We start from the raw sequence: 24,406 nt of genomic DNA on the forward strand, positions 1-24,406 counted from the left end.
GAAGCTAATGTTGTGACTCATTTCATCTGCAGGTAAACTGTATCCGTTTTTATACTCATTATCGTTCTTATTTCTATTTTTTCATATATATAAAAAGGATGATGCTGGTTAAAATTCAGACTAAAAGAAAAATACGTTGAATTCATTGTAAACGTTAAAAAAAAACACTATATGATCTCTTGTTAAAAGTATCTTGGTAAAATGGATGTAAAAATGTATTGTGATATTCTAAAATGTATTTTATGTAAATTGAAAAGAAAGCTCTTTGATATGCTTTGGGCAGTCTACAGAGCGAGCTGCCAACGAGATCAAAGCCAGCAGAGAAGCTAATGTTGTGACTCATTTCATCTGCAGAAACTGTAATAAAAACCTCATCATCCAGTCCAGCGTGAATGTGGTTCTTTGGTGGGACAGGTACACCGCGGTTACAAATATATATAATGAAACACATGTAGAATATAACAAACTACATAAATAAACACGTTTGAAAAAAAAAATGGTGTAAGATTATTTTGTATTTTGCAAGGGAAAATACGACAGTTTGGAAGGGCATGGAGCCCCGGAGCTTGACAGGAATGCACACCCCACCTTTAATATTTAATTTGATAAGTTTTAATGTTTCTTTTTGTTCCAGACTTCAATTTTCAACCTTGTAATTAAGCTCGTTTTGAGTTCAAACTAACCTGTCAATCATCAGGTCTGCGTATTCCCTAGTCCGACCACGCCCCTTCCTACTCTGATTGGCTGCCAAGTTTTTGAGTGCTTGAAAACAATTCCCCCCCCCAAAAAAACTTTTCCACACTTGTTGCGAGAACCGGAATTAAAGACAACGACTCCTCCAGGATCGGGAGTGATGATCCATCCCGAGTCCCACCACCAGAACCGGCATCATCCCAAAAGCGTGCAGGAGGCCCAGGACATGGCCGCGTACTGCGACTCCCTGAGCGGCATGTACCACCATCATCATCCCCATCAACAGCAACCGCAACCGCCGCCTCAGCCCTTCCAGCCGCCCGCTCACCGAACCTGCACCGGGTTCGGTTTGGGTGAGTACGCGTCGCCATCCAGCCCGTACCTGTGGGGCGTCAACTCCACCCCGGCTGCAGCGGCGGCGCCTTACCTGCACGCGGGCGGCGCCTCCGCCCCCTTCGGCCCGCCTTCCTACGGATCACCGCGGCCGTTTTTAGCGGGCGGATCGTCCACCTTCGGCGGGCCGGAACTGGGCTGGTTGTCGGCGGCCAGTCAGGAGGAGTTGCTGAAACTGGTGCGGCCGCCGTATTCCTACTCGGCGCTGATCGCTATGGCGATCCAGAACGCGCACGAGAAGAAGTTGACGCTGAGTCAGATTTACGCGTACGTGGCGGATAATTTTCCCTTTTATAAGAAAAGCAAGGCCGGTTGGCAGAACTCCATCCGGCACAACTTGTCGCTCAACGACTGCTTCAAGAAAGTGCCGCGCGACGAGGATGACCCCGGTACGTGAACGCAACACTTGCGCCGGGCCGCATGTCGGCCCTCTTAAATTAAGACCCAGAAAACGAAAAAATAAACTTTTGCTTTCTTTCCATCTTTGTGTCTTTCTATCTTACTTTCTTCCGGAATTTTATATAAAATAAATGTGGTTATCTCCAATCAACCAAGCATACAAATTATCTTTTTTCTCTCGTTTTTCTTTCTCTTAAATTCTCCTCCTTCCCTTTTCTTCAGAATTCTATATTAAATGTCTGTTTGCATTTAAGTCTTTCATTCTCTTGGATGCAAATTTACACTAGAAAATATAATTTACATAAAAAAGCACATCAATGTCATTTAAAAGTGGGTTTAATATTTTTTAATTGTATTACATTTAAAAAACTAAAGATATTTCATACTCAAAGTACAATTAGTTCTTTAATATTATCGTTGTTTATTTTCTATAGTGTGTTACAACAAATGTGTCCTAAGCAGTAATTTACAAAGCACATTTTGTCTATCTTTAGAGTAAAAAGTAAAGTATAAAATCAGCTATAATGGAAAAAAGATCCAATTCACTCAATTTAAATTCATACAATTTTAAGGTGATAAAAACATATTTAAATGCATGCTAATTCCTCAAAATGACCCATGTTTTGTGTTGTTCCAAACAAAATGACCCAGACAGTTTTGTCATAAATTGAACAATTTTTTCAGCTCTTATTTTGAAAAAACAACATTTTTTTAAAGAGAAAGAATTATCTTGTATATATAAAAAAAACCAAAAACATGACACAATATTTGTAGGTTGTTTAAAATAAATTTGTATTTATTTTGGGCAGGTTGTTGAGTTTTTGTTTTCTGGGTGGGACATTTTAAAGGATTGGCATTTTATTGTGCAATTCGAACAATATACATAATATACAAATACATTAATAATTCAAGCAGATGTGTAGAGGTTGTTTCTGCAAAACACATGAAGTTGGGTCAAATTAACCCAAGTATTGGATTGATCAATATCAGACTCGAATTTGGGTTCTATCTTTGACTAAAGTGTCTAAAGAGTTCATGCTTTAAAGTGACAATTTTACATTTTAGCATTCTAAAGTTCGCCTTTTTTATTTTAATTAGCTGTGCCATTTTTTCTCTATAATACAATGACTTTCTCAATTGCATTTAAATGTGACGAGTTCTAGGTTAATACATGGTGAACCTTACTGTACGCGGGATACAGAATTTCCCAAAACATATAGATGAATTGCATATCTTCCCCTAAATCAATGACATTTTCAAGCATGACAAATAAATGTACTTCCAAAGGTATTATATGTAATTGATAAAACTGTAGATTTATAGTTGTGATCTAATAATGGAGTCTGTCTAGTTGCAAACAATGTTTACTATGTTGTTATCAATGACAATAAATTCTAATTATAATATCAAAATAAACAATTCATTTTAATCATGGGGAAAAAAAGGAATGCTCTTGATTTCATTCATTTATCTTTACATTTCTGTTTTATAACAAGCAAGTTATCTGTAGATGCAGATTGCGAATGACAAAAAATATAGTGGGAGTAAAAACTAAAGAGAAAAAGAAATGGTATACAGTATATTATACACACACACACTAATTATATATATATATATATTATGTTTCACACATTCGAACCTGGATTTCATCTAATACATTAAGAATCTGACTAAATATTACAAACCTATTTCTGGTACAGTTATTCGACTGCCGTGAAACATTTCAAGCATTCTTTTTGTTTTATATTGAGTATTTAGATATTTAATCTTATTACTATTGTTGATATGAGAAATAATATTTTAGCGCTTCAATGCTATTTCAGGAACACCCCCAAAAGCATTTTTACTGATTCCAGTATTTGGTGGGAAAATATCCTGATAACTAATCGGCTGATTATTGTAAAACGCCTTCAATAAATAAATAGATGTTTATATCATTTTATTTTATCATATATTATTTATTATAATTATATGATATATTTATTATATTGAATTATTATACAGTTATTGTCATTTTTTAAGATTTACCTCCCTATTTTAACCATCATCATCCTTTTTGTATATATTTTTATCTATATTTTTTATATATATGAGAAATAATAACAACGAGTATAAAAATGGGTACAATTTACCTGCAAATGAATACTTACGATACCAACTGTATGTAACATCCTACAGGCCGTCATTTCTTTGTGTAAATATTGTGTAAATCATAACTATAACCTTATCCTCCTTGTTTTATAACCTTATCTTCTTGGTTTCTTTACCTCACTGTGATTGTGTGAAACTGGAGTGTCATGCCCAATATCTTCACACATTTTGTAACAATGACAATAAAGGTATATTCTATTCTATTCTAAACGAGGACAGAAATCCGGGGGGAAGGGAATAGATTGCTTCTGTATTTTTCATGGCACTGTTTCCTGTATCTTGGAAATATTTGCTTATACATTCTTTTGTAACCATTTTTTTTTTATATTTTAAGTTATTACATGTTTATCCAAAAGTTCAACATCTATTTTGGATGTAATCAAAGTTCAATTGTTGTTACCAGTGACAATAAAGACAATTATATTCTTAAATATCAAGAAAGACAAATATTTGATTTCCTATCATGTTGTTTATCCTCCAATGTTTGTTAATTTTGAAACAGAAAACTCAAGAAATCCAAAAAGAAAATATGACAAATCTTATTTTCGTACAATTCAGGCAAAGGGAACTATTGGACTCTGGACCCCAACTGCGAAAAAATGTTCGACAACGGAAACTTCAGGCGAAAAAGGAAGCGCCGGTCCGACGCCGCATCGGCGCCCGTCTCGGGACCCGCCAAGATGGAGGACGGAGGGCGAGCCCCCACGCCCAAACTCACCGACAGCCCTCACCTTCTGTCTCCCCCCTCGCCCTCGGATGTGGAGGCCCTCGAGAGCTCCAAGGCCCAGTCTCCGTCCTGCTTTAGCAACTTTTACAGCAGCATGTCTTCCCTGGGGGGCCCGGGGCCCCACGGCGGCAGGCAGACGGGGCCGCTCGGCCTGCTCAACGAGATCTCCAGCAGGAACATTAGCGCCCTGCAGGGGCCGTTTCACGTGGGGGCCCAGCAGGACTCGCTGGGGTCCGAGTATGGCGGCGAGGGCTTGCATTTCAACCGTGGCGTTTACTACAACGCCTTCGGAGGGGGGCAGGGCGGACAATTTAACAGTCACTTGTACAATGGCTTCAGCGTCAACAGCCTTATTTACCCGCGAGATGGGGCAGAGCTATAGGGTGACGCCCCCGACCTCACCGGGAGACACTTGATTGGGTGCTGTCCATATCGGAAACTCACTGAGAGTGGAACATTATCTCGTGATGCCTCATCAACAAGCACTTATCTGTTTTTGCTGGTACTGTACTCCCTCGTTCATTGTGGTGAACAGAACCCAGAACCCTCCGTGATATGCAAAACTCCACAAAATAGCCCCACCCTTATTTTTAACATGCCATCTGCCAGCCCTCATTTGCAGATTTGTTGAACAGGTATAGTGGATCACAGCCGCACTGATGCAGTTCATTTTAGATTCAAGATTTAAAATGCTTTCCATCGTCATTAACAGAGTGCCAATTTCATTTTCTTTGCAGTGTACAAAGTTTATAAAATAAGCTCAAAATAAGTCAAAAATCAAGTCAAGTCAAATTTATTTATGACGCCCTTAATCACAAAAATGTCTCAAAGGACTGCACAGGATTACAATGACACAATTACCTGATCTTAAATCAACATGCGGGCAAGGAACAACTCAAAACCTCAGCGTGAGGAAAAAGAGAAACCTTGAGAAGGGGCCTCACAAGTGGTAATCCCCCTTCCAGGATGACCAGGGTGCAATAGATTTAGCATTACAGTACACAAACATAGTAAACACTAGGTAACATGTGGAAAATTTGTCCGGAAAGTGCATGACAGCAGCGACGCCCCCAGCCTGTAAACTAGTCCAGAAAGTCTATGACGGCCACGACGCAGCTTCCCATCTCTGCCAGCTGGTCCATGCAGGCGTTCACATGCTTCAGGTCAACAAGGATACAATAAAATAAAATATGCATAAATGAAAAGGAAAATACTACGTACACATAGTCTGTTGTACGAGTCTGACACAAGTGGAAAGAACGTGGAACGAGCCACCATGCGTGACATATTTGCCGTCTTGGCCCATACCCTCAGTAATAGTTGACTGGGCATAATGGGTCACGGCTGAAACAGTTCAGTTCATTTTTAGGTTGGCTTCAACGGCACGCTTCGGCAGGCCACTTCTCGGAGCAATAGTCGACGAGGGAGAATGGCTCGCAGTCACACAGGTGTTGTTCATTTTGGGTGGAAGAGCTGCTACATGTGACACAAATTTTCTATCAGACCTTGCTCTCAGCAATAGTGAACTGGGGATTATGGGTCACGGCTAAAACAGTTCTGTTCTTTTTAGGCCGGCTTCAACGGCACGCTTCAGCAGCCAGACCTTAAAAAAATTGCGCTCTCCAGGCCACTCTTCGTATCAATAGTCGATGAGGGAGAATGGATCGCAGCCACACAGGTGTTGTTCATTTTGGGTGGAAGAGCCGCTAAGTGTGAAACAAATTTGCTATCAGACCTTGCTCTCAGCAATAGTGAACTGGGGATAATGGATTGCTGCAACAACCGTGCATTTTGATTTAGGAGGGTCCCGATGCAACATCTATTGCAGCCTGGTAATCCTGGAAGGGGGATTACCACTCGTTTGGCCCCTTTTCAAGGTTTCTTGATTTCCCTCATGATAATATTTTGAGTTTTTTCCTTACCCGCATGTCAGTTTCAGATCAGGGGATGGTGTAATTGTGGCCTGTGCAGTCCTTTGAGACTTTTTGTGATCAAGGGCTATACAAATAAATGTGACTTGACCGGCACGCCTCCCAACAAAAAAAGGCTTCTGCCAGTCACTGCTCGCAGCGATATTAGATTGGGGATAGTGGATCACGGGCACATGAGTGCAGCAACAAAAAAAGCCGCCGGGCCAGAACAAAGTGTCCCTGCTCGCAACAATATAGCATTAGGATAATAGATCTTGGCCACAAACCAGTAACGGCAAAAAAGTCGTCATGCCACACAAAAGTGTACTCTTGGGTTCCAATTGCAGCATATGCGATTTCGGGATAATGGATCGCTGCCACACAAGTGCAGTTAACTTTTTGGTGGGGACAACGGCAAAAAAGAGCTGCCAGGCCCGACAGAAAATATGAGTTGCGATCAGCATCGTGAATCTCGGAATATTTTTAAAACCACAAAGCGTGAAGTACCAAGAAAATCACAACTTGTTATTTTTATTATCCATTACGAAAAATCAGAAAACGTTCACTGAAAAAGGGGATGAACTCAAAAGCCAAAGTTTTGCATATGTGCCATGCATTACAATAGCCAATTTAAGCCACGGCTTAATTAAGTTTTGATTAAAGTTAAATGATATTGAGGTCTGGACCAATTAGGTTCAACACGTCAATTTTTAGATAGCTAAAGCTAGCAAAGTGAAGACGTAGCTGCCTAAAAACATATGTTGATGTGACTTTATCAAATTTGAATATGTTAAGTCGACTATTGACTAAATAAAGATTTTGAATAATAAAGTCAGAACTTAACTACCGTAAATTCCGGACTATAGAGCGCACCTGATTATAAGCCGCACCCACCACATTTTAAGAGGAAAACCGATTTTGTACATACACAAGCCGCACCTGTATATAAGCCGCACGCGCCCACATTTAAACACGTAACACAAACACAAAATTAACCCAAACCAGACTTCAAGTCCCGCGATTGAAACTAAATGTCCTTCATTAAAGTCCACAGTCCAAAAATCACAGCCGGCAAAATGAGCGGAAAATGATACCGGTACTTAAGGTTTGCTGCAGACCTGCAGAGTCCGGGTCCCGTTGAAAGTGCTCCAAGGAAAAAAAGTGTATATTTCCAAAGGTAAGGGTGGGAAAAATATATCAGATGAACACCTTTACTCACGCAACTCCTTTTTCTTCAACCAACTTTTTACCCCCTCTTCTTTCCTTGTCTGTCCTTCACCTTTAGCGGTCCCCACTTAAACTCGGCACCCCGCGTTTGTTCCGCTCCTCCTTTTTAATTCGCCCGTGCAAAACATATCAGAATAAGTGTCTAAAATAAATACAAATAAATACATTACAAAAATAGACAGTTGCAAATACATATTATACATGGGTTACACATATTTACAAAGAAAGACGGTACACCGAGAGAGTTTTCAAAGCTTTAATAATAATAATATAGCTTTGACAGGGCAGTTAACGGTAGCAACACTCGAGTGCCGCTAGCGGCCGTTAGAAAAATGACATAAATTGGCCGCATCACTGAATAAGCCGCAGGGTTGAAAACGAGGGAAAAAAGTAGCGGCTTATAGTCCAGAATTTACGGTAAATAGCTTGGGTACATAGCTTAAGGTTAACCTGGCTAAAGTCTGGAAATGTTCATTTTGTCTTGATCAACAATATGTTGAACTTCAGAAAACAAAGTTTGAATTCAATTTTAATATTTTGAAACAGTAATATTGAAATCGTCAGGACCAGAACGGAGACAGGACCGACTTGCGTGCGTTTCTCTTTTCGTTTTATTGGGAAGAAGGGAGAGGATAGTACATACGATCCGTAGATCAGGTGGCTCAGTTGGATTTCCGTGGCGAGCAATGGCGGTGTCGAGAGCGGAAGAAAAACAAATCAGTAGCCGGGACGGGAGAGCAAAATCATAGTCGCGATCAGAAAATGGGTGGTAGCCGGGAAACAGACGGGAATAATAACAGGAGAGAGTCAGGGTCAAAGAGCTTGCCTAGCGTAAGCTGAGGTTCGCAGACGGACTGACAACTGGTGACAGGAAGACGGGGGTATAAAAAGTGACAGGTAGCCAATCAGCGTCCGAGGCAGTTGGCACCAAAGGAGCAGGCTCATGTGCCTCGCATCAGTAATCATGACAGAAATAATTTAGAATTTCCCCAAAATACTCAAATTCAGTTAGATCGTTGTCCAGTTTTGACTAAATGAAGAGTAGATACTTAACATCATGGGTCACCATGTTTTTGGAAGCTGAGAGCGACGTTCTTGCTAGTGATTCCTTTCTAAAATAACAATATTGTTATTGTGTTCTTACCAGGGTTGGGTAGGGTTACTTTACCTGGATTACTTTCAATGACTTTTGGATTACTCCAATACCAAATATGCTGATAAAAGACAAAAGAAACTAAATAGGAATAAAATGACTACTTTTTGTGCAGGCTTGGGGAGTAACGGAATACATGGAACGGCAAAAAGCTGTTTGGATTTATTTTCATTTCGTTTCCGTCGCATTTTATGGTAATTTTGCCGGAGATCAAAGCCAGGAGACAAAGCTTACCGCGTGTTGTGAGTCATCATTTTATTATTAAATTTAGGTGTCATATTTGACCCTGATCTATCCTTTGAAACGCATGTAAAGAAAATTACTAGAACCGCTTTCTTCCATCTTCATAACATTGCTAAAATTCGTCCTATACTGTCTCAGTCGGATGCGGAAATTATAATCCATGTGTTTGTTACCTCCCGTCTCGATTACTGTAATGCACTACTCTCCGGTCTCCCGAAGTCCAGAATCAAGTCTCTTCAGCTGGTAGAAAATGCCGCAGCGAGGCTTTTAACTAGGACAAAAAAGTCCGAGCACATCACACCGATTTTGGCTAACCTGCATTGGCTCCCAGTTAGCCTTAGATGTGATTTCAAGGTTCTCTTAGTATTATATAAAATCATACATATGAATAACCTACTCTTCTCGTCGGCTCCAGAGCAGAGGAATGTATAATAATAGTCTGAAAAATACTCTGTGTAATATAGTGTAATAACCTGTGAAGCCCTTTGAGACTCTTTGTGATTTAGGGCTATACAAATAAAAATGACTTGACTTGACTATTCATATTTAGTTTCTTTTATTAGCATATTTGGTATCGGAGTCATCCAAAAGTCATTGAAAGTAATCCAGTTAAAGTAACCCTACCCAACCCTGGTTATTACAAGGTAATAGTTATTAGAAGTCGTGTTAAAATAGGCTCAGGCAACCACTAAATCATCTGCCTTGTATAGGAATTATTTTTTAATTTTAAATTCCAGGCTAATTTAAAAATAATTCATCATGTATTTGGAGACACTGATCACCTCAATGATTTTGCATACGAGTTACAAACAAACTTTACCCTAAAATCGTTATTATTTTGGGAACCGGTCCACGGGCTACTGAGGTGATCTTCATGAGCTACCTGGTGATCCCTGCTGTATATCAACCTGCGGCTCCTTAAAATTGTTATTTCTTCACCACATTCATTTCATACCTCAGTCGAAATGTCATAACGAGGACCTTGGGATGTCGGATTTTGTATATGATTATAACCCAAAAACCCTAAAAGGCTACTTCTTGTTCTTGCACCTAAGCCACAAGGTTAGATTTTTTTCCCCGGCGCTCTTTGGCGGATTAACAAGTTCCGACCTGCCCAATTTGCCGTTTGTCATTTTTTAGGATGGTTGGGTGGGGGAGGCGTTTAAGGAAGTCGCCTAACATTACCTCACAGAATCTTGGCCAGGGTTGGGTAGGGTTACTTTAACTGGATTACTTTCAATGACTTTTGTATTACTCCAATACCAAATGTGCTAATAAAAGAGAAAATAAACTAAATATTAATAAAATTACTCAATTTTGTGCAGGCTTGGGGAGTAACGGAATACACGGAACGGCAAAAATGATGTCGGCAAGCTGTTTGGATTTATTTTCATTTTGTTTCTGTCGCATTTGATGTTCGTTTTGCCGGAGATCAAAGCCAGGAGAGAAAGCTTACCACGTGTTGTGAGTCATCATTTTATTAATATTTACCGTATTTTCCGCACTATAAGGCGCACCTAAAAGCCTTTATTTTTTTTTCAAAAGCTGACCATGCGCTTTATAAAACAGTGAGTGTGCCTTATTTATGGATCAACATTAAGTCGCAAAGTCTTCCAACTAACTTGCAGCCGCCGACTATATTTTCCCCGAAAGCCAAGTAGTACGCGGTGTATGCTGGGATTTATTTACCGGCGTTTCATTGGCTAACCAATGTGTCAATCATCATTTGAATCGATCACTATTGGCTAAAGTTATTCGGAGGTCAAGGGGCGGATCCTTTTTATCATTTACAGGCTGGCATTGGCTTAAACGGCAAAACAAAGCCTGCAATTGGCCAAAAAAGATGAATGCGTATAGCACGTGGTTGACGGCATACAGAAATCATTTTTTACTATACTGTATTTGTAAATATTTTATTCTCCTGGATTTACTACACTCACGGATATAAGAGGACATTGGCTGCACATTATTATGAACACAACGCCTTCGGTGAGCTACTCCGGCTATATATTATCCCTGTATCTTGTTTCAGACTGAACTCGATGTTTCTGTGATAAGCGGTACAGATAATGGATGGAATGGAGTGTCTATTTTTAAATTAAACTCAATTCCAAGTGTTTATTGTCATATGCACAGTAAAGTTGCGAGCGAAAAAGAAAATAGAAACTAAGGAATGGTTGGCATTTCTTGAATCCCAAGACTTTAACCTTCCGAATGATGGAACGATGCATTTGAGTGACATCGTACGGACACCGCATCCGCACGTGTTCTCGACACGTCTTTGCAAGCTTTGGGAATGTTAAGGGGGTAATAAGTTGGACTGAACTATCTGACTGTTTTGTCCATGTTCCCATTGTAGCGCCTTATAATCCGGTGCGCCTTATGTATGTCAAAAATAGGACCAAAAAAGATTTTTTTCGGGGTGCGCCCTATAACCCGGTGCGCCTTATAGTGCGGAAAATATGGTAGTTTCTTTGGTCTTTTATTGGCATATTTGGTATTGGAGTAATCCAAAAGTAATTGAAAGTAATCAAGTTAAAGTAACCCTACCCAACCCTGATCTTGGCATGCAGTAAATATCACACACCTTCTGTTTTCTTTCCCCTTTTTTTTTTTTAAATCTCCACTCTTATGACTGAAAAAACCGGTACTGCCCCTTATACAAATACTACAAACAAGAATATATATTTTTGTACATTACACTTTGGGAGTATTTATGCTATTTATGTCTTTTTGATTGTAGTTTGATAACATGACCTGCTTTTTTTTCTACTGTATTTCGAAATATGTATCGTTCTTTTCGTTGGCATTTTTCTCAGGATTCATTGAGACCGTCCTTCAACTTTTCCATCTTTGCCTTTTTTTTTTTAATATGTACGCACACGCAGGCACTTCTAAATGTGATTATTACGAATAAATGTCCTGTTGTCATAACATGCACGTTATAGTCCTACTTATAGTCCGCTTCCTGAGCTTTTATCAATGTTTTTGCTGTTCGGAATGATTTGTTTTTCTTATTTTTAAAGAGAATATACGGTATTTTCTTCAAGTATAATGCATCACACCATCTATCACAGTAGACCCCTGAACAGGACCTAAATCCACTCTGAGGTAGGGATCACAAAGTTAATTTCAGGAAATTCTTATGGTAATTAGCTAATGCGTTCCAAACTTCTGGTAAAAACATTAAAATAACAAACTTATATACAGTAAGTAGTGGTTTGTTGGATTCTTTAAGCACTAGGGTCGTAAAGGCACCATTTCCTATGGTGTGTCTTGGGCAAGCAAACCCTAGTGTTGCCCATCCCTCTACTTATGTGTAATAAAAGATTCAAGATACAAAGTGGGAAGCAAGGCGGCACAGTGGTTAGCGCGTGCGCGGCACAGTTTTGAGGTCATGAGATTGAACCTCCTGTGTGGCGTTTGCATGTTCTCCCCGTGCTTGCGTGGGTTTCCTCCCACATTCCAAAAACATGCATGTCAGGTGAATTCGCCGGTCAAAATTGTCTCTCGGTGTGAATGGGCAAGTGAGTTGTCTGTCTCTGTGCCCTGCAATTGGCTGGCAACCAGTTCAGGGTGTCCCCTGCCCACTGCCTGAGGATAGCTGGGATTGGCTCCAGCACCCCCGCGACCCTACTGAGGATAAGCGGTAGAGATAATGGATGGATGGAAGATACAGAGTGTTTATTGCCATATGCACAGTTAAGAACCACGATTCCCTGCACAATGAAATTCTTACTTTGCTGTCCACACAGTTGCCAGCATAATAAAACAAAAAAACTGTATACATGTATACATAAAATAATATTACGAATATTGAAAAGATAAAAATACAAGATTAATTCAATTGATGATTTAGGGCAATAAGTTCAAATTCAAGTATGGTAAATAATAATGATACATGTAAAGGAAAAATGACCTTTTATTTACCTTCGGGGTGACCTAGCTTGAGCTGGTAGAGTGCAGTAGCAGGTGGATGCAGAGGCGAGAAGGCAAGTGAAGTTGATTTATATAAGTGTTGGGCATGCAAGATCGTTTGTCGTTGGTGTCGTGTAGTGGGGAAAAGGTCAGATAAAGGGCCAAAACCTCGTGTTGCACACTAAAACGTCGTTAGGCGGGGACACAATATCCTGGGGATCGACTTTCAGACAAAGGATAAGTTCAAGTGTTAAGTTAAATTACCAAAAATTTGATATGTTTTAATTACTATGCAATTATACAGTAAAGCTCAATCGGTAAATACCATTAAGATTTTCTAGAAATGGAAATATCAAAAATAAAAAATTGGATGGATTACAAAAAATGTCATTTTCAAAAATCTACTTAGATATGCAAATATGCAGGATAATCTATATATAAAAAAATAACCGAACCTATTAATGTATCTGTCACGACCAGAACGGAGACAGGACCCACTTGCGTTACGTTTCTCTCAGCTTTATTAGAAGAAAGGAAAGGGTTGCACCCACGATCCGGTGATCGCTGGACACGGGAAGCAGGACGCCCTGAACGCAGAAGTGGGACTTCTGTGGCGAGCGATGGCGGTGTCGGGAACGGGAAAAACGAGAGCAAAAAACCTGGTAGGGTTCAGAAACGAGTCGAAAGCCAGGAGAGGAGTAGACGTGGTCGAGATCAAAAAACGGGTCGAAGCCGGGAAACAGACGGGAGCAAAAGCCGGTGGGAGTCAGGGTCAAAAAAGCTTGCCTAGAGTACACTGAGGTTCGCAGACGGACTGACAACCGGTGACAGATAGGAGTGGGTTTAAATAGTGTCAGGGAGCCAATCAGAGTCCAAGGCAGTTGGCGCCAAAGGAGCGGGCACAGGAAAAGCATATCGGTAATCATGACAGTATCAATGCAAACCAAACTATTATAAGAAAGTTACAAATGTACAAAATACAAACAATATAAATTTAAAATAGTAAAAATAAAATAAAGTCCAAAAGTTAAAAAAAAAAATTGAGTTTGAAACAGTTAAATGTATCATGTTACAAAATGAGGGCAGCACGGCGGCGCAGTGGTTAGCGCTTGTGTGGCACAGTTCATGTCATGGGAACCTGTCGTGGGTTCAAATCCAGCTCCAGACTTCCTGTGCGGAGTTTGCATGTTCTCCCCGTGCTTGCGTGGGTTTCCTCCGGGCACTCCGGTTTCCTCCCACGTTCCAAAAACATGCATTTCAGGTGGATTGGCCGGTCCAAATTGTCCCTGGGTGTGAATGAGCGAATGAGTTGTCTGTCCCTGTGTGCCCTGCGATTGGCTGGCAACCAGTTCAGGGTGTCCCCTACCCGGAGATGGCTGGGATGGGCTCCAGCCCCCCCCCGCGACCCTAATGAGGATAAGCGGTACGGCTAATGAGATGAGATGAGATGTTACAAAATGAGAACATCAAAAACAATAAAATCATTGGCAAAACTTGGCAAAATTAAAAATGATATTGTTGCAAGTTATGGCTATTCTTGTAGAATAATACTTTTTTTTTTCTAAATTATTTTTCCTGTTAAAATTGCATACAAATACTGCAGTAGGTCAACTTCTGAGGAGTTTCCGAGTTCAACCGTACTGCAGAACCCAACCGAATGAGTCAGTATAATTTATTCTGAGTCATTGAAACTGTGTGTGGTTGCATTCTTTTCAATCATATATAATGAGTTCAATCATTAAATATTATTAAGAGAAAATTAAGAGAAAGGTAAATGTGGTCAACTAGGGTAAAAGAAGATAAGCATGTTCTTTAAAGATCCGATTTGGTGTTTGTTTTTAATAATAATATAAAAAACCATGAGCCTAGTCCGACCCAAAAAAGCAAAAATTTGGCACAAATCCAGCCCGTTTCTGACCCCGACCACGTTTTTTGCTCTCCTGCCCCGCAATTAAAAAGAAAAAAACAAAACCACAAATATTTCTTACACACAGCTTTTAACCATCACAAAAACTGTCGTCGAACAGACATTTCCCATTATATTTACACATTTTTCAACGTCTCTGTCCTATGTGTTTTGTGGGTACACCTAAGACATGCGCCTGCTTGAAAGGCCCGACTGAAACTACGTTAACGTTTTGATAGTTCTGTTATTGTGGTCCTTCGATGTTGCCACGAAAGCAAACTGGTGAATTCTTAAAAAAGATAAATGATACCAAATCTTTTTTGTTCAAACCAATATAAAAGTTGTTAATGTGTTCACATTTTTAAAACCTTGGAAAATTGGATTTAGACATTTCAATGCCATTTAGGCTGTCACGGTCGCCGTGGCGACCAGTCTGCCGCGCCCCCGAACTCAAGCTGTAGCAGATCAGCTGATTGCTGGTCTGCTACTTAAGGCTGGGTTGTGGGTTTGGCGGGCGCTGGCTCATTACACATTCCCCAGTCTGTTATGCCCTGTCCTGTTGAGTTCGTGCCGGAGGAACTCTGTACCGTTCTGTTCTGAGTGTAAGAATGTTTTTGTTTGTCTTGTCCCTGAGTTTTGGACAACTTTTATTTTGTTAAATAAAACTTATGGATCGTCACGCAATTGAGTTCTCCCTTCCTGCCTCCTGCCTCCGTTCTGGTCCGGTCACCCCTTCCACTCCACCTCGCCTCGTAACATAGGCCTTATTTTCACAATAATGAGTTTAATGCCTTAAGACTTTTTACGGGTCCACAGGAACCCAGCGTGCACATTCACGATAAAAAGGAGACAATGTGGTACTGTGAGTAAAAATAGTCTATAAGACAAATTCTGATGCCTTTTTCTATTTCATCAAGATACCTCGTGGTATAGCGATAACAAAGTTGGATTTAGAGTTATTATTATTGTTATAAATGATGTTACTGACCCGTTTTTTCCCGTTCATGCATCCATTTGATATGATTGATGGACGGTGGCCCCTTCATATCGTCCCGACGTCCTGTCCATTAAGGATTTGGCTTCTCGGATGTTTTTAGCACGGATACGCTTTTACTTACGGGACGAGCTACACGCGACAGCAGCCTCAGGACGGGATTAAGAGAGCATTAGAAATAAATGCATTGATGAAACATGGCAACGCTTTCTCGCGCCTTACGTAAACAATCATTACAAGGTCAACAATAGCCTAGTAATCGCAATATTTACTGCCTGCACTTAATCCTAAAAAGTACTTCCAAGTATTGACTCACCAGTATCATGGATGAAAGATGCGATGAGGTGAAGTCCCGAAGTCAACGGTTAATCATCCAAATAATATTTCTGCAACAAAGTACAAGAATAATTCTGGAAAAGCCTACTACAACTTCTGAAATTTTGGCATTTGTGTGCAGATTCATTTCCGTGTCCGTGATTGGTGGATTTCAGTGTACACCAGGGTTGGGTAGGGTTACTTTAACTTGATTACTTTCAATTACTCCAATACCAAATATGCTAATAAAAGAAAAAAGAAACTAAATATGAATCAAATGACTCAATTTTGTGCAGGCTTGGGGAGTAACGGAATACATGGAACGGCAAAAATGATGTTGGCAAGCTGTTTGGATTTATTTTCATTTTGTTTCTGTCGCATTTGATGTTAGTTTTGCCAGAGATCAAAGCCAGGAGAGAAAGCTTACCACGTGTTGTGAGTCATCATTTTCTTCATATTTACCGTAGATTGCGGACTATAGAGCGCACCTGATTATAAGCCGCACCCACCACATTTTAAGAGGAAAACCGATTTTGTACATACACAAGCCGCACCCGTATATAAGCCGCATGCCCCTACATTTAAACATGTAACACAAACACAAAATGAACCCAAACCCGACTTCAAGTCCCGAAACTAAATGTCCTTCATTAAAGTCCACAGTCTAAAAATCACAGCCGGCAAAATGAACGGAAAATGATACCGGAACTTAAGGTTTGATGCAGACCTGCAGAGTCCGGGTCCCGTTTAAAGTAATCCAAGGAAAAAAATGTATATTTCTAAAGGTAAGGGTGGGAAAAATATATCAGATGAACACCTTTACTCACGCAACTCCTTTTTCTAAAACCAACTTTTTACCCCCTCTTCTTTCCTTGTCTGTCCCTCACCTTTAGCGGTCCCCACTTAAACTCGGCACCCCGCGTTTGTTCCGCCCCTCATTTTTCGTTCACCCGTATCAGAATAAGTGTCTAAAATAAATACATTACAAAAATATACAGTTGCAAATACATATTATACATGGGTTATACATAATTACAAAGAAAGACGGTACACCGAGAGAGTTTTCAAAGCTTTAATAATAATAATATAGCTTTGACAGGGCATTTAATGGTAGCAACACTCGAGCGCCGCTAGCGGCCGTTAGAAAAATTACATAAATTGGCTGCATCACTGAATAAACCGCAGAGTTGAAAGTTAGGGAAAAAAGTAGCGGCTTATAGTCCGGAATTTACGGTAGTTTCTTCTGTCTTTTATTAGCATATTTGGTATTGGAGTCATCCAAAAGTAATTGAAAGTAATCAACTTAAAGTAACCCTACCCAACCCTGGTGTACACGGCAAAATTATTTTACCTACTATGCTTCACTGTAAGCATTAAGTTAAAAGTGACAATAGCAAACATTATTTTGCATTTCTTCCGGTTTGTACAATAATGTCAAGAACTTTAACAGGGGCGTGTCAAACTTTTGAATTCCTAGAATCTTAAACTTCATATCAGGTCATGTACTCTTGAATGAATGAATAAAAACTTTTATTTCGAACATTAAAATAAAAACAGAACAAAAACAATAACTCAACGACAAAATAATGTATTATAACATGTTCGAAACGGGGTAGTCAGAAGCAGATGCTTATATTCCCTACCCCTTCATCTTCCCTATTAAATACACCGATGATAATAACAATAGTAATAATTTCAATAATAACAGTTATAACAATAGCAACAATAACACAAAGTTAACCATAGTTCTAGACGCACTATTCCCAATCTCTCGTATCACCCATTTTCTTCATCTCTGTATTGCGCCAGAAATGTTTTTTTTTTGTATTTAAATTGGAACAAGTGAATAGTTGGACATTGTTTGATCTTGTCTTGTAAATTGTTCCAAAGTTTGACTCCACACACAGACACACACATACTTTTCCTGGTGGTTCTCACCTTTGGGATTTTGAATTTACGACAGCCCCTTAAGTTATAACTTCCTTCTTTCCGAATGAATAATTTTTGGATGTTTTCTGAAATATTTTACTAAATCATACAATTTTAATCATTTGGACTGCAGGAATAAAATATTAGAATGATCTCGATATCCTACCCTGTGTATGGTTCTAATTGCTCGTTTTTGGAGGATAAAAAGGGGCTGTAGTGAACTTTTCTAACTATTGCCTCCGACGTCTGCACAATATGTTAAGTATGGCAGAACTAACGAACAATATCTTGCTGCTGTAAACTGACATGAATTCTGCCATCCTGCTTCAACAATGCATTGGTTTAAAATAAATTTGGCTTTATTAATTATTGAAAAGTTTTTAGATACTTTAGTTTGTATGTGTCTGATGTATGTTTTCCAGCCTAAATTTATTGTCTATTATGACCCCTAAAAATCTTGAAAAGTTCTCTGGTATTTTCCCAGCATGAATGAGTGAATTGAATGCCAACTTGGCAATCAGAGATCCACTGACCCGGGGTCTGTTTGACCACCTTCCGTTGGTCCCAGGACCCGGGTAAAACCCCCCCACCTCATTCCCACTTCTCTCATTTGGCACTGTCTCTACTGGGTGACTTTGAAAGCCTCATTGTCGAAATGGCTTGAAAATGGGCTGGGGGAGACCAGTGTTCCCTCTAAGCTGCTCGCACATTCTCAGCGCACAAGAAAATCGAGCCAGAGCACAAAAATGAGGGCTCAAAATTACTAATTAAGAAGCGACTTAAGTCAAAGTTACAGTGCATGAAGGTAAAAATACACAGGTTCCCCTGACGTTGTGTCCTAAATGCAGTATTTTGAAGTCGAGTCAAAGTAGAACGAAGTTGAGTAAAGTTAGTAGAGTTTGTCGGGAACCGGCTTCTTCGGCTCGGCTCACTAAAAGGAACCGGCTCTTCAGGTTGTTTTTGCTTCTTTCATCCCAACATGACCAAATATGATGTAAAATGATGCACAAAATGACTTAAAGGAAGGGAGGAATAGAACAAAAAAGAAAAAAATACCAAAATGAAAAAGTAGTGAAAAGCTGAGCGAAAAAGAAACAAAAGGAAGAGAAAAAAAGAAGGAAAAAATTAGAAAAAAGCCAGAAAAAAGGAAAGAAAGAAATGTAGGAAAAAAGTAAATAGAGAACAAAAGAAAAATAGTAACAGCTCGAAAAAAATAAACAATAAGATTTTTTTTAAAGGATTTTAAAAAAAAAGAAAAAAAACACGGAAAAAGAATAAAAAGTTTGTGTTGCATTCAAATAATTTCCAATCAAGTGAATCTTGTTGCCAACATTGTACTACCACCAAATGTGATTACAGTTCTGTATCTTGCAACCGACTAAATAAGCCTCTAAAAATGTTAATATTAGAAATGGATATCTTGTGAAAGAATTGTAAGAACAAACGACGTTTGTAGGCCGTACAACCTTTGCAATAGTACATGAGTCAATTCATTCAAAAGAGAAATTATTTTGCATTGCCAGAAACTCAGCAAAATGTAACTTAATGTCAAGTTTTGGATATGTTTGATAATGATTTAGTTGCCACATTTGGGATTGCCGTTGCTCACTGTTGTTTCAAGCGTTGCTCACCGACTTTGTGAGAACGCTCAGATCTGTGGAAAATTAGAGGGAACATTGGGGGAGACCCTTCCGGTAGATTTGCGTCCACAAAAAATCCTGCAACTGGTGTTTCCGCGTTCATGGGAATCTTACTTTCAGGGAGGCAACAAAAATAGAGAAAATCTCAGAGCATAAAAGGTAGCCAAAAACGTTAGCAACTCTAATAGGGTTGGAGGAATAACAATATTAAATCGTAAAGGACTTTGAGCAGTGGTCTCCAAGTAAATCACAATGACCCAGCACTGGTGAGCTAATTTCATAACAGGTGCACGAGCATTCAACTCTCCATAGAGGGCATCATGATCCCTGCAGTCACCATAGTGTGGACCCCCCCCGACTTAGAGGGACAGTGAATAATATTTAGCGTCCCCTAGTGGTTGAAAAAAAAAATACTGATTTCAAATAAAGCAACTCTCATTTAAAACACGCATTTCTTAAAAACACTTGTTAGCCTAGGAGTTTACATTTATCTTACATAGATAAGCCTCACCCAATAATATTAACAATAGTCCCCCATATTTCTGCTACAGATACCCAAATACCTCACTAAAACAAACATTTTAAAGTAGAGTACTTTGATCTGCTGAGGCAATGCTTAGGGCTGCAAATGGGGTTTGTTCTATGGTTTTAATTTATAAGAAAGTAATTAATAAAGGTTGCTACTTCTTGGATTTTGACGTTTGCGGGTCCTTTTTAGAAAAGCAATGTCAAACTCCCCAAACCACCCCGAAAAACAAGCAATTACATACCTGTCAACCTGTACGCTTTTGCCGTACAAAGTACGTTTATCATGCATTTTAAAACGTGTACGACATACAAGAAAATCTGTAGAATAGAAGAGAATCGAATATACCTTTATTGTCATTGTTACAAAATGGGTTAACATATTGTGACAACGAAATTGGGCATGACACTCCAGTTTCACACATTCACAGTGAGGTAAAAAACCCAAGAAGATAAAGGAACAGAGAAGATAAGTGTCAGGAAACGAACCAGGAAGTCGGAACTCATATGCGTAGACGATCTGTCACTTTAATTAGGAAATAAAAGTTGTCCAAAACACAAACGGACCAAGGACAAAACAAAACAGGTTTAAAAGGTAATCAAAATTACAATCTAGGCATTACTCAGAACAAACAGGCATGAACAGGTTTTCCTCAAGGTTAAGCAATGGTCTGGCAACGGGCAGTCCCAAAAGGAACGTTTAAGTACTCCACAAACAATCAGTTCAATGCGTCTCAGCCGGTTTCAAGGGGCGGGGCTAGCTGGATGCCATGACAACAGTGTTATAAAACAAGGAGGATAAGGTTATAGTTATAAGTTACACAAGAAATGTCGGCATGTAGGATGTTACATACAGTTTGGTATCGTAAGGGTTTGTGCGATATGCATTTGGTACAAAAAACTAAAACAGAAAAACGCAAATTTGTCAATTATGGCTACCATCCGGTATACACCGACTATCACGAAACGGCAATCAATCAAGTCAAACAAGTTCGCCGCGGTAGCCTCTATCTCGGTATCGTTTTTTCCGTTGCAAACGAAGGGAGCCTTTGATGCTACTGTGTGCATGCGTCTGCCGCTGTAGTGCCTAATTTCGACTCCCCTGCAAAATCCCCCCCCTCCTCGCGTGAACCCGCATTCTGCTGCGCTACCGACAATAGCAATCATATTCTATATAAAAAGCTTGTTGAAACAATGAAGCTATGATTTGATCTCTATAAGGGGAATTAGCATTTTAGCACAACATGCAACGTCAGGCAAAACTAACACAAAAGGCGACAGAAACAGAACGAAAATAAATCCAAACAGCTGGACAACATCAATCACATTCCTGTGCATGTTGAGAGATGTGTCAGCTGTGGTTTTAATGTTTAAAATTAACTTTTTTGCGGAGCACCAAAAGATCGTGTCTTACCGTTGGCAGCTCGTTGTAGGCTGCCAAAAATCCCCACCTTCCTGTCGCAAAGTCTAAAGCCAAACCAACCTTACCACATACCAGCAGGTGACACTGTTGGACTCATCATTGCAGGACACTTATACAGAAACTATACAACATATTTCAGCAGGAATTTCAATAAAATAAAAGTTATTATTACACCTGTTACATATGTAACCGCGGTGGACCTGTCCCACCAAAGATCCACATTCACACTGGACTGGATGATGAGGTTTTATTACAGTTTCTGCAGATGAAATGAGTCAAAACATTTGCTTCTCTGCTGGCTTTGATCTCTTTGATCTCGTTGGCAGCTCGCTCTGTAGACTGCCCCAAAAGCATATCAAAGAGCTTTCTTTTTAATTTATATAAGATACATTTTAGAATATCACAATACATTTTTACATCCATTTTAACAAGATACTTTTAACAAGAGATCATATAGTGTTTTTTTAACGTTTACAATGAATTAAACAAATTTTCTTTCGTCTGAATTTTAACCAACACATCCTTTTTAATATACCGTATTTTCCGGACTATAAGGCGCACCGGGTTATAGGGCGCACCCCGAAAAAATAGTTTTGGGTCCTATTTTTGACATACATAAGACGCACCGGATTATAAGGCGCTACAATGGGAACGTGGACAAAACAGTCAGATAGTTCAGTCCAACTTATTACCCCCTTAACAATTCCCAAAGCTTGCAAAGAAGAAAATACGTGTCTACGACACGTGCGGATGCGGTGTCCGTACGATGTCACTCAAATGCATCGTTCCATCATTCGAAAGGTTAAAGTCTTGGGATTCAAGAAATGCCAACCATTCCTTAGTTTCTATTTTCTTTTTCGCTTGCAACTTTACTGTGCATATGACAAACACTTGGAATTGAGTTGAATTTAAAAATAGACACTGCATTCCATCCATTATCTGCACCGCTTATCACAGAAACATCGAGTTCAGTCTGAAACACAATACAGGGACAATATAAAACCCGGAGTAGCTCACCGAAGTCGTTGTGTTCATAATAATGTGCAGGCAATGTCCTCTTATATCCGTGAGGGTAGTAAATCCAGGAGAATACAATATTTACAAATACAGAATAGAAAAAAGTGCTTTCTCTATGCCGTCAGCCACATGCTATACGCATACGTATTTTCGGCCAATTGCAGGCTTTGTTTCGCTGTTTAAGCCAATGGCAGCCTGTAAATTATAAAAAGGATCCGCCTCTTGACCTCCGAATAACTTTAGCCAATAGTGATCGATTCAACTGATGATTGACACGTCTTTTTCGGCCAATTGCAGGCTTTGTTGGCCGTTTGAGCCAATGGCAGTCTGTAAATGATAAAAAGGATCCGCCTCTTGACCTCCGAATAACTTTAGCCAATAGTGATCGATTCAAATGATGATTGACACGTCTTTTTCGGCCAATTGCAGGCTTTGTTTGCCGTTTGAGCCAATGGCAGTCTGTAAATGATAAAAAGGATCTGCCTCTTGACCTCCGAATAACTTTAGCCAATAAAGATCAATTCAAATGATGATTGACACATTGGTTAGCCAATGAAACGCCGGTAAATAAATCCCAGCATACACCGCGGACTACTTGGCTTTCGGGGGAAAATCTAGTCGGCGGCTGCAAGTTAGTTGGAAAACTTAATGTTGATCCATAAATAAGGCGCACTGTATTATAAGGCGCATGGTCAGCTTTTGAAAAAAATAAAGGCTTTTAGGTGCGCCTTATAGTGCGGAAAATACGGTATAATATATATATATTTATTTTTTATTATTATTATTATTATTATTTTTTTTTTTTAGACCCGCAAAGCTCTGAACCCGCGAACATGGAACCGCGAAGTAGCGAGGTCCCACTGTATTTCAGCAGGAATTTCAATAGAACAAAAGTTATTATTACACCCGTTACATACGGACATAGCAATTATGCTAGCAGGCTACTTCCGGTTAGCTTCATTTCGGAGACTCCATTTTTAAGGTAAGTGTGCCAAACTTTTCAAATTTAACTAACGATTAGTTATTATTCGGGGGCAAAATTATGACCAGGCTGTTTCCAAGCGCTTCGCCGTGGGTTAATATCACCCACGTCACGTCTTTCGCAAGAAACTTGTCTGTCTAAACGCGTCGGCTAGTTTCCATTATACGGCTGCAGGTGCGAGACATGCTTTGTTGGCCCTAATCCCCCCCGGCCGGCGGAGAAGCTTTTGAGCGCGCTTGACGTACCCCGAACGGCGAGCCCTTTTGCTCCCCGGCCGCCGCGCTGCCACCGTCTCCCGCCGCCGCTCATGAGATCCGACAGGCGGAAAAATAATGAATAACACCTTAACCCGGAGATGACCCGGCTCCAATTCGCCGGCTCCACACGACTGCTGGAGCGATTTAGGACTTCATTAATAGATCCGACGGAGAGCGATAAGCCACGCCCATCATAGTTACGGTATCCGTGTATCACAAGGGGAGCAAATACGGCGGCCGAAGCGATAACTTTTGTCGCTATTCCTGATAGTGTAGCTGTATCATTTCTTCCAGATGATGCAAATTGATCCCAAAAGTCAGGAGAAAATGGTCTCAAATATAAAGTGCAGAATTCTATTCATGGCATCAAGGCACCGGTGTCAAACAGGCGGCCTGCGGGCCAGATCAGGCCGCTAAGGGATTGAATCCGGCCCGCGAGACAACACTCAGAGAAGCACAAGAGCAAAACAAGCGGCAGGTTGAAATATGTCCACTTGATGTTGCCAAAGCCAGGTGCCTCGAACAAAGACACTGTACAGTGGAACCTCGGTTTTCGAACGCCTCTCAGTTCAAACAAATCGGAGTCCGACCAAAAATTTAGAGG

The 24,406-nt window shown here is 40.0% G+C and overlaps 1 protein-coding gene and 1 long non-coding RNA gene across 2 annotated transcripts in view; one reads left to right on the forward strand and one right to left on the reverse strand.

Moving 5' to 3' along the window:
- LOC148352184 (uncharacterized) overlaps positions 1-23,948 on the reverse strand; it is an 83,131-nt gene extending 59,183 nt beyond the window's left edge. The window contains exons 1-2 of the long non-coding RNA XR_015852888.1: positions 23,791-23,948; positions 16,031-16,100 (exon numbers count right to left, since the gene is read on the reverse strand). This is a non-coding gene — a long non-coding RNA (uncharacterized LOC148352184). The remainder of the gene's footprint in view (positions 1-16,030; positions 16,101-23,790) is intronic.
- On the forward strand, positions 854-4,918 carry foxi2 (forkhead box I2). The gene is made up of 2 exons (XM_088354587.1): positions 854-1,475; positions 4,195-4,918. The coding sequence occupies exons 1-2, from the start codon at positions 854-856 to the stop codon at positions 4,743-4,745; spliced, it is 1,173 nt and encodes a 390-aa protein (XP_088210713.1). The 3' UTR covers positions 4,746-4,918.
- Positions 23,949-24,406: the final 458 nt, after the last annotated feature.

This window comes from Urocampus carinirostris, chromosome 15 (genome assembly GCF_059441175.1).
Source record: "Urocampus carinirostris isolate Australia breed hairy pipefish chromosome 15, RoL_Ucar_1.0, whole genome shotgun sequence".
Taxonomy (NCBI): Eukaryota; Metazoa; Chordata; class Actinopteri; order Syngnathiformes; family Syngnathidae; genus Urocampus; species Urocampus carinirostris.